This window comes from Magnolia sinica, chromosome 4 (assembly GCF_029962835.1).
Source record: "Magnolia sinica isolate HGM2019 chromosome 4, MsV1, whole genome shotgun sequence".
Classification (NCBI taxonomy): domain Eukaryota; kingdom Viridiplantae; phylum Streptophyta; class Magnoliopsida; order Magnoliales; family Magnoliaceae; genus Magnolia; species Magnolia sinica.
Window position 1 is genome coordinate 101553956 of NC_080576.1, and position 10157 is coordinate 101564112.

The 10157-nt window shown below is 37.2% G+C and overlaps 1 protein-coding gene across 2 annotated transcripts; it reads left to right on the forward strand.

Moving 5' to 3' along the window:
* Window positions 1-204: 204 nt before the first annotated feature.
* Window positions 205-8327, forward strand: LOC131244617 (uncharacterized). 2 transcript variants are annotated; one of them, XM_058244124.1, is made up of 7 exons: window positions 205-608; window positions 846-917; window positions 1568-1638; window positions 4964-5075; window positions 5396-5476; window positions 6423-6509; window positions 7696-8327. In XM_058244124.1, exons 1-7 carry the CDS (start codon window positions 438-440, stop codon window positions 7789-7791), a joined length of 690 nt encoding a protein of 229 aa, XP_058100107.1. In that variant the 5' UTR covers window positions 205-437; the 3' UTR covers window positions 7792-8327. The 2 variants fall into 2 exon arrangements, with proteins under 2 accessions (XP_058100107.1, XP_058100108.1); XM_058244125.1 differs by having other exon boundaries at window positions 4970-5075.
* The last annotated feature ends 1830 nt before the right edge of the window (window positions 8328-10157 follow it).

The following is a 10157-nucleotide window of genomic DNA, read 5'->3' on the forward strand; positions in this document are numbered from 1 at the left end:
TCATATCTTAAAAAATCACATTGATCAAGCAATCCTAACGGCCCCACCATCAGATAGATAGTTGAAAATACAATAGCTAACGTTGAAAAGCAGATGGTCACCATCATCTGTTAACTGAAATCTTAGACTTATTCTTATTCACAACTGGGTGACAGTTTGAACGGTTTGGATCACCTTACAACTATGCCATGTGATGATGGGAAGCTTTGTCACCATTTTTAAGATGGTGGTGAACTATCATAGGAGTCCTGCACAATAATTTAAGGTTACCGTAAAAAGCTAATTCTCATGGGGGTATTTTGGTCATTACAAACATTGGCATCCAGTCAAAGGACCCAAACCATTCCTAAGGCCTATATAATCCAACCACAATAGGAAGACGAAGGTATGAGTAAGTTTATTAGAAGGAAGATAATAAGATCTTTTCTATTTCTCTAATGGGTTCTTTAATCGATCATTCCATAACTGTCGATCATTGGAGTGGGCCGGATAATGTAGAATTAAGGATTTCGATTCGAGATGAGGAGATGGCGGAGTGCCGGATCTGTCAAGAAGAAGAATTCCCTTTCAAGCTTGAAGCTCCTTGTGGATGCTCTGGAAGTATTAAGGTTTGGTTTTCTATCTTTTTATAATTTTACAGTCTATTTGAGTGTTTATTTTGAATTATTTTCTCATATCTAAGTTTTAATTTTTTAAAAAATAAGTCTTTGTATTTAAATAAATTATTGTAATTCATTTCAATTAAGCGTCAAAATGCATGTTATATAGCAAAGAGAATATAATTATGGTCTTATTTACTATTTAGTATTTTGAATTATGCATTCTAATAATTTTTAAACTTGCAGTATGCGCATCGCGCGTGTGTACAAAAATGGTGCAATGAGAAGGGGAACACCATCTGTGAGATTTGCAATCAGGTGGGTGGGGCCCATTACGTTTTTATTTCATTTGTTAGTTTTGTGGGGCAGACTGCTATAGTTCATCATCATCTTATAAAGCTATCCAGACCGTTCTAAATGGGGGCACATTATGGATGGATCATATCAAAATCACGCTGATCAAAAGATCCTAAACGTTCATTTGATGGGTATCAAATGGAAGGTCATCAGAAAATCAAATGGCTGCTATCTTCTTCTCAGTTTTTCAAATGATTTGAACGGTCTGGATTGCCGGGATTGCCTTATAACTGTCCCATGTTTTATATTCTCCACAACAAGTGCTGGTGTGGTCAGATGGGTGCAATATCCAAGTAGTCCATCAGGTGGGTTCCTTTATATGTTCACACCCAAAAATCAGGTGGGCCAGCTTAAAAACTTCGGCGAAGTTTTTCCTAAACCGTGCATTTTTTTTTTGTAAACCGTGGCCCACCTGATTAGTGTACTGACTTGATTCTTGGGCAGAAGTATCTAAGTAGTTGGACTCTGATAACGGATGCATTGGATCTCGTTCCCATATGCCATGCTGGCGCGTGTGGTGGCATGTACACGAGCTGCCTTACACAAACGTGGGGTTTACCAAAGGTCATTTATTTTCTTATATAAATATTTATTATTTATGGGTTATGTAGGCTTACATGAGTGGTTACACCGCAATCCCACGGCGAGAAGAGAGGAGGCTTATTGGGAATGCAAATGCTAGGTGAGTTTTTCTTTTAAATTTTTTTTTTCTAAGCAATTTTAGAATGGCAAGAATATGTTTCATGTATCTCGAATCTAACCGTCCAGATCATTGGGTCCATTTTAGATGGGTCATGTCCCAAAGATCATGCTGATTGGATGATCCTAACCGGTGGATTGGGAGATATAGAATGGACGTTTAGAAACGAAATTACTGGATCAAAGTTAACAAACAACTGTCCATTCATCAGAGGAGAAGATGGTCTTCTTATTTCGGGGCTATGTCCCACTTATACCTGACCAGAGAAATGCTCCCCTGCTCCGGAGCACCATAGGTTATCGTGCTCCTAGATGCCTTGGAACAATTCGACAGTCCAATCCACAGATCTAGACCGTTCATTAGGTACAACACACATTTTCATGGATTACATTGCAAACACCACACTGATCCGACGATATTAACCATTTGATCAATCACCTTTAATATGGATAGTCAAGATCATTTACCAAAAAAAAAAAAAAAACAAAAAGTTCCAATTAGCAAGTTGATTCATCTAATTTTTAAGGTGCATTACCGATGGTGGCTTATGTTTCTACCAATTTAGATACGTCAAACTTCACTTTTGATAGCTGATCATTAATACCACTATCATCTTCAATTTCAACAATTCTACTAATTTAGATACGTCAGACTTCCACCATTTACATTTCAAGACAAACCAAACCATTTAATAAATAAATAAATAAATAAAAGATGAGATATAGAGATTTATGTAGTTTATCAATATATTAATCAATGAGATAGTAATATAAAGCTTCTTTTGTATTAAAAATAAAAAAATAAAAAATATAAGACTTAACCTCTTTTCCACTCTTTTTTTTATATAAAATTTATCATTTACTTTTGAGAGCATAGTGAAAAAGGTGTAAAAAAGTATCACTTTTCGTCAGTTTTTGAGCTTGGGAATTTCTCTAGAAAATTTTAGAATTTTGTAGTTTTTGATATAACTAATTTTTTTTTTTTTAAAAAAACTTAATATAAATTTATAAATAAGTTCAATATTTAGAAAGGATAAGCATAAAATGATTTATTTAACATTTAAATAAATTTTGTGATTTTGAAAATTTTAGGATAATATTTTGATGATATCATTTGATCTGGATGATATCATAAAATTTTGTGATTTGTCTTGATGATATCAACTGATCAAAATTTTAGGAAAATATTGTTAAATTTACAATTTTTGATATGTCTTTTTGTTAGAGAGAGAGAGAGAGAGAGAGAGAGAGAGCACAATTTGACTATCTGTATAAAAATTAAATGATAATTGTTGTTGAAAAGTATCGATATATAATCGATACATGCAAGGTAGAACCATAGAAGAAAAAAGTAAACCAAAACTTAAAATACAAACTAATAAAAAATAAATAAGCACAATAGATTCATGTGTTCCAATAATTTGCCTATTCCTTAGGATTGTAATATGGAGTTTTTTAATTCAATAAAACAAGAAAAATAAGAGAACACAAGGTATATTTTTATCACCCATTCGTTATACAATGAATCTCCTATTAGTAAATTTATTTATTTTATATGTTTTTCTTTTTTATATGCAATACATGACATATAAATAAATTATCTCTTAGGCTTCATTATACTAGGAAATGAGCGTTGAGGAACACGAAAGCACACAGAGTTGAATTAAGCAAACTACAATGAATCACACAACTAAATTAAAATACAAACAATCTGAATTTTACATGAAAAAATCCTTTCGAGCACAAAATGATGATAATATAATATGAAAGCAAAAATTACAAGAGATAAGGTTATTAATCTAAACAAGCCCCAAATATACTCATCAAGCCTAAGTTATGCTCTCAAAACCCTTAGGAACGAATTTAGAAAACCTAAAATACCTCTCTTGCTACCTAAATCCTGATTACACCCGCTATATATAGCATAACATCGTATCACAATGGGAATAGTAAACAAATCTCATACTTGCACAATTCTGTGCACTCGCTCGATGGCATCTTAAATGGCATTATCGTTTAATTGATGATATCGAATACCCTCGATGACATCAAGTAAAACACCTAAACGTTATAACGATAAAATATGAATTTTCTGAATTTTTCCAATGACATCGACATCTGTTTGATGGCACCGAGTGATCTCTCAATGGCATTGACAGACCCGTTGTTTACAGTTTTAAGACATCAATAATAATAAGAGCTAAGAAGCCTTTCAAAGAAAGGCATATGCTTTTAATACGTACACTCAACCGACTAGCAAGGGGGAAGTATCTGCTTCAACATATGCAAGTAAGATCAGCACCACTAATGAGTCACATCAAGTAGATTTTAAATTGTTGGTTACTTCAAACATAAAGACATCCAAATTACTTAAATAATTCCATAGGCCCATTTCGGTGGGCTCCGCTAGGTGAACAATCCCAATCACTAAGCACGTGGGGCTGCAATGTCAACAATTTTCTTGATAATAATAATACTCATGCTACTATGACACTTGATACATCGGCACTCAAACTTGTACACATGACATATATTAGCTTAAGTAAAACCAACTAGATTGTGCATTTCGCAGTAGCCCACGTTGCAATCCCAATATCTGGATGGTTGAACAATCCTAACCTCTGGTACGTGGACACTTGTTAGTGGAAGTAGGACCATTAAATACTTTTTATTTTTAACTGTCCAATAAGGGCCTGTTGGTGGATTTGAAGGGATTGAATGGTACTAGGGTGGATGGCATGGATTTCTAGGTAATGATGGTGTTGTTAGTGGATTGTTTTGAGATCCCTGGATTGCTATATCCAGTCTATTTGGCACGCCTGGCAAATCCCGGGATTAAATCTTCCCATCCCTTTCAGTCTCTCGAACCAAACACGTCCCCGGCAAATTTGAAGGGATTAGGGTGGATTGGATGAGATTTAAAGATAATAATGGTGTTGTCAGTTGATTGTCTTAAGATCCATGGGATTGGGATGAGATCACTGGCTCTGTTTGGCACGCCTGGCAAATCCCAGGATTTAACTTGCAATCCCTTCCAATACCATCCAATCCCTTCCAATCTGACCGGCCAAACGGGCCCTAAATGTCCACCAATCCCATTGTGAGATAATTAAATAACCTTAACTTTTGGACATTAAAATATAAATTAAGTACCATGATTTTGGACTACTTGTATGCCACCTGTGCAATTTTTAAGGAACTTCTAATTGCCTGTGTATCATCCAGCATTTTCTGCCAGAGTATCAAAGTTTTTCAATTTCCACTTTTGTTTTTTATGTCCTAAACGGGAGAATGTATTCTATCTTGAGGAGCAGGGAACAACGGTACACACGCATTCGAGATTCAGCTGCAGACGGACATGATTCTGAGATTAGAGCTAAATCGGGTCTTGCCTTCTGCTGTGGTTCAGCTTCAATAGTTGTGAGTGAATAATTCCTTACATTTATAACCGTCCATTCTAGATCAGGCCATGTTGGGGCCCGTTCTGGTCACTGTCGGCCCGATCTAGTTGTCTCAGGAATCGAACATGATGAAAATTGTACATTTTCCCACATTGTCTAGAAAGAGGAACGATCATGTGGGCCACACAGAGACTAATGCATACATAAAAAAACAAGTGTACAAACCATCATAAGGTCTGAACGGCCCAGGTGGATAATCACAGGCATGCGGCCTATTGGATTCGACGGCTCAAATTGATTGTTTTTACTAATTTTTTTTGTGTGTTTGTTTCTCTACAGTTGCTAGCTCTAGTTTTTCTCCAACATGTTCTATCAATCATAGATGCGCTGGACGGCGATAATTCCTCCATGTTACTCATGGTGAGTATGGTGCTTTGGTAACCCATCGCTTTGGGAACCCATCCGTTGCTGTGTTTTAGATGTTCCAAGTCCATATTTGTGGGGTCCAAGGTGGGTGATCCTGACCGTTGACCTGATGGGCTGCATTATGGATTTTACCTTCCAATAGAAGCGGATTACCTGATGACCAGATGTGGTGGAATTTAATTGAGCCATGTGCTACTATTAAAGATAAATCTACTTGAGTATGTACTCGACTGTACAACTTCTAAACATACTTTGTGCTGCTTTTAAACATTCTTTGCATAAGCTAAATCTTTGATAGCAATACATGGCCTATCAAATTCCGCAAGCTGGGCCACTATGTTAACCGTGTCATTTGATAATCTGTCTCCCTCTCATATCGTATACCAATGTGTTATAAGTGCCACTGTTTGATCTTCAAATGCCACAAATATATCGAGTTCAACATTTCATTTCCATCATATGCTCTATTTTTGCTACATATATAGTATGCAAGTAATGCATGTGCACCATAGATTGTGAAGTACTGCCCCACATGTGTCACATATATCAATATATACCTTCAAGACTTGGCATGCCCTGAATATATTCCTATACATTTCCAAGCATCACATATGTGCCACATGTGCTACGTTTTTAATGCGCACATATATCTTGACAAATAACATGAGAACAAATTATTCAAGATAGCATGGTCAAGTTGAAAAAAGATTTGGATGTACTTTATCTAAATAGGCTGTTTAGGAAACTTTTGTTGCTGCTAAATAAGCCATTAAACCCAATTTAAAATATGACCATTCAAAGCTAAACTTGGTCTCCGTTACATCCCCATCACTGAATTATCTCATTTTATAGTAACATAAAATATAGTGATCAAGGTGAAATTCTTAAACATTTTAACTAATATAACTAATAGGTTTTTTATTGGCAACTTCCTTGACAGATTTTGGTTCTTAGAGCTACTGGTTTTCTACTTCTTTGTTACATTACCATTGGAGCAATGTGCATACTACGACGAGCGCAACATGGGGTGAGTTTTTATCATTAGTAAGCACACTACTATAAAATACCATGTGAATGGTTGTTTTGGAAAACAGAAAACAAAAAATCTAATTGTGGGTCGGAGCGGGCCCAACTTAGCCCAGGTCCCTCAGGCCGTGGCCCTAGTTTTTTTTTTTTTTTTAACACACGCATGAACACACACCCACGCACGCTGTAGTGGGATTTCACCACTTGTGGGTATTAAATCCAAGACCTCGTGTTGAAACTCTCTGGAGTCTACCCCTGAGGTAAGGACTCGAATCCAAGCCCTTGCCCTAGTTGAGTGGGTCACTTTCTTTCTTTTATTAGCTTCGTCAGCTTTCATTTGTATTTGGACTCTTTTGCGTTCACTTCATTAAAAGAACTGATTTTTTAGAGTTTCCCATTTTTATAATTGGACAACCTTGTTGGACAGGTAATTTATTCTCGCGTATACCACCATTGGTGGTGCGTTGATATAACTAAAAATTTGTAGGTCCCATTATGATATATGTGTCATATCCGCATTGTTCGTCCATTTGGAGAGATCATTTTGAGGCACGAGCCAAAATTTGTGGTAGAGCCAAAAATTGAGGCAGATTCAAAGCACAGGTGCCTATCATTGAAAATTTTAGGGTAGAAATTATTATTCCGATTCTTTCATGTGGTGTGGTCCACTTGAGCTTTGGATATGTTTTCAATTTTGGGCTCAATCCCTAAAATGAGCTGGAAATTAGGCAATCCAATTTCATAAATCCTTGCCACCCATTGGGTGAGCCCTATCATGAAGATGTGCTGCTGGCTCATACATAATGCCAATTCACTTATCAGGTGGGCCACAATTTAAGAAACAAAGGAATGCTAGACCAATCTTCTTTCAGCCGTCCGTCCATCTCTTTCCTATGCTGTGGCCTTGGTCCTCTTGATGACTGCACCAGCCTGATTTTTTATGGCAAGGCACTCACACTAGAGGTCCATCCAGCTGATGGACGGATTGAATGTTCTACACACTTGTCACATGTGAATGATTGCATGTGACCATGCCATGCACACGTGTGGCACTACCAAATTTCATGAATCCTCCATGATTGAGGATATGAGAAACATTCAACGTTTGCACTTTTTTTTTTAAAAAAAATAAAATAAATTAATTTATTTATTCAAGACTCAAATAAATATTATTATGGTGGATGCAGGACCACGTGGGAACGGTGGAGCGAAGGGATGCTATTGTTTACTTCATCTTCCTTTTTTCTTCTTTTTTATTCTTTTTCCATCAAAGTCTCAATTAGCACCATATTCTTTCCCGTACATATTTTCGAGATCATTGCAAATTGTAATTTGTTTTCCATCCAAATGCATTCATTGTAAATGAAAGGAAGTAGTAAGCTAGGAGCTTGCTCTCTCATTGCTAAGTAATCTATACATTTAATTCTTTCAATCTTTTCTTATGAATTTCCTTAAGTATTTGTGTTCTTTAGCTTTGCTTTGAGGCTTTTGTTTTTGTTTTTTTTTTTTCCTCTTTAGTCCGGAGTGTGGGCTTTTCATTCTAATCCTTAACTTAGGTGTAAACTTTTTATTTATTTTTCTCTAATGCAGAGTTTGGATTTATTTTACCATTTCCATTATAAATTTAGGTAAATTGGTGATAATTATTTACTATGTGAATTTTATGCATGCCACGGTTTTGATGTGATAGATTTGCTCAAACTAAGGAGTAGAAAAATGGAATGGTAAAATTTGTGAGTAGAGCTGGGTATTGAGTTGAGTCACATTGAGTTAGGGTTGACTCGACTCAATCCGGTTTTGAAATAGGCCTGACTTGAACTCAATCTGACTCAATACCGTACTCGATCTGAGTCTGGTCTGGCCTAGACTGCTTCGAACCGAGTTCGATTCGGTCAGAAGTTCCAAGTCGAGTCGAGTTGGCACCAAGTTGGATTGAGAGATGAGGGAGGGAGAGACCAAGAGATTGGAGAGGAGAGGAAGGAGGAGGATGAGGATGGTGACAATGGTGGGTGATTATCGGGCTTGGAAGATGAGGAGGATGAGGGAGGGAGAGAGATTTTGGGATCGGGTCGATGTAGGGTGAAGCAGGTAGAGTTAGAGATGATACACACACACACACACACAAACCCAAACCCTAGTCGAGTTGGGTCGAGTTTCTAGGTAACTCGAATTCAACTCAGTTTGAGTTTGGATTGGGTAAAGCCTAATTGGTTCGGATTGACTCACCCGTTCGGTTCAGATCGAATTTAAATGAGTCAAACAAGTCGAATTAGCTGGATCGAGTCGTCCCGTGCCTACCTCTATTTGTGGGGCCTACCATGATTTATGTATTCGATCTACGTTGTCCATTTATTTTATCAAATTATTTTAGGATATGAGCCCAAAAATGAGGCAAATCCAAAAGATATGTGGACCACGCATAAGCTAATACGAGAAATGGATAGTTATCATTGGAAATTTCTCGGGGGCTGTAAAAGTTTTAGATCAAGCTGATATTTATTTCTTTTTTCATACATGTCTTTGTGACATTTTGAACAGGTTGGATGACCGATACAAATTACTTCATGTACAAATTTTTAATTTTTTTAAAGTGTGGACGTCCATCATAGCACTTAGTTGGAGTTTCAATCCGTCCATCAAGTTATTGCGATCTCATAATGTTTTCCAAAAGAGTAAATCTGGTCCACTCATAATGTGGACCCCAATAAGTGGACCCCAATATTAGAAATAGATAAATAGGTTAGAAAACTTCAGCCAAAATTTTCAGAAGGCTCACTTGACTAGTGGATTAACTTGATTGTTGGACCACGGTGATAATACAGTGGTGGAGTTGTAACAGATGGATTGGATCTTAAAACCTATCATGCCAGGCTAGCACATGCGTAGCTTTTTGCTAAACCCACACATGTGTGCAGTAAAAATATCTAGATGACACGTGTTGAGAAACCATTTTGAAACATGTAACCAGCTCATCCCGTCTTCACTTTTATTTTTCAAAGAGCCATGTGGGGGCGCGGCTTCGGTGATCCCTAGATCCACCGAGGTGTGTGGGACCCCTTACTGTGGAACCCACCGTGATATACGTGACTACATCCACGCCGTTCATACATGTTGAAAGTTCATTTTAGGCCACGATCCAAAAAATGAAGCAGATCAGAATCTCAGATGGACCATAGTACAGGAAACAGTGGTAATTGACCATTAAAAACTTCTTGTGGGCTAGAAAATGTTTGGATCATGATGATATTTATGTGGTCTCTTTATCTAGGTCTTTGTGACCTTATCAACAGGTTGGATGGAAAATAAATATTCCGGTTGAATCCATGATGTTTTTAATGACGGGGATTCAATCACAACTGTTTCCTGTGGTGTGGTCCACCTAAGATTTCGGTCATCTTGTTTTTTTGGCCGATGCCTTAAAATGAGCTTTTAAAATGATTGTACAGTGTGGATTTAAGGCACATATATCACTATGAACCCTACAGTCATGGTCCCATCCACCAAAGCCGAGCAGAATGCAGTGGCAACGTGCATAAGATCCACCCCATTCATCAGCCCCGTCTACACCATAGTACCCAAAAATGAGACCAGTCCATGCCTCAGGTAGGCAAACAACGTAGTGAGGAGTTGGGATCGGACGCCGGTGATT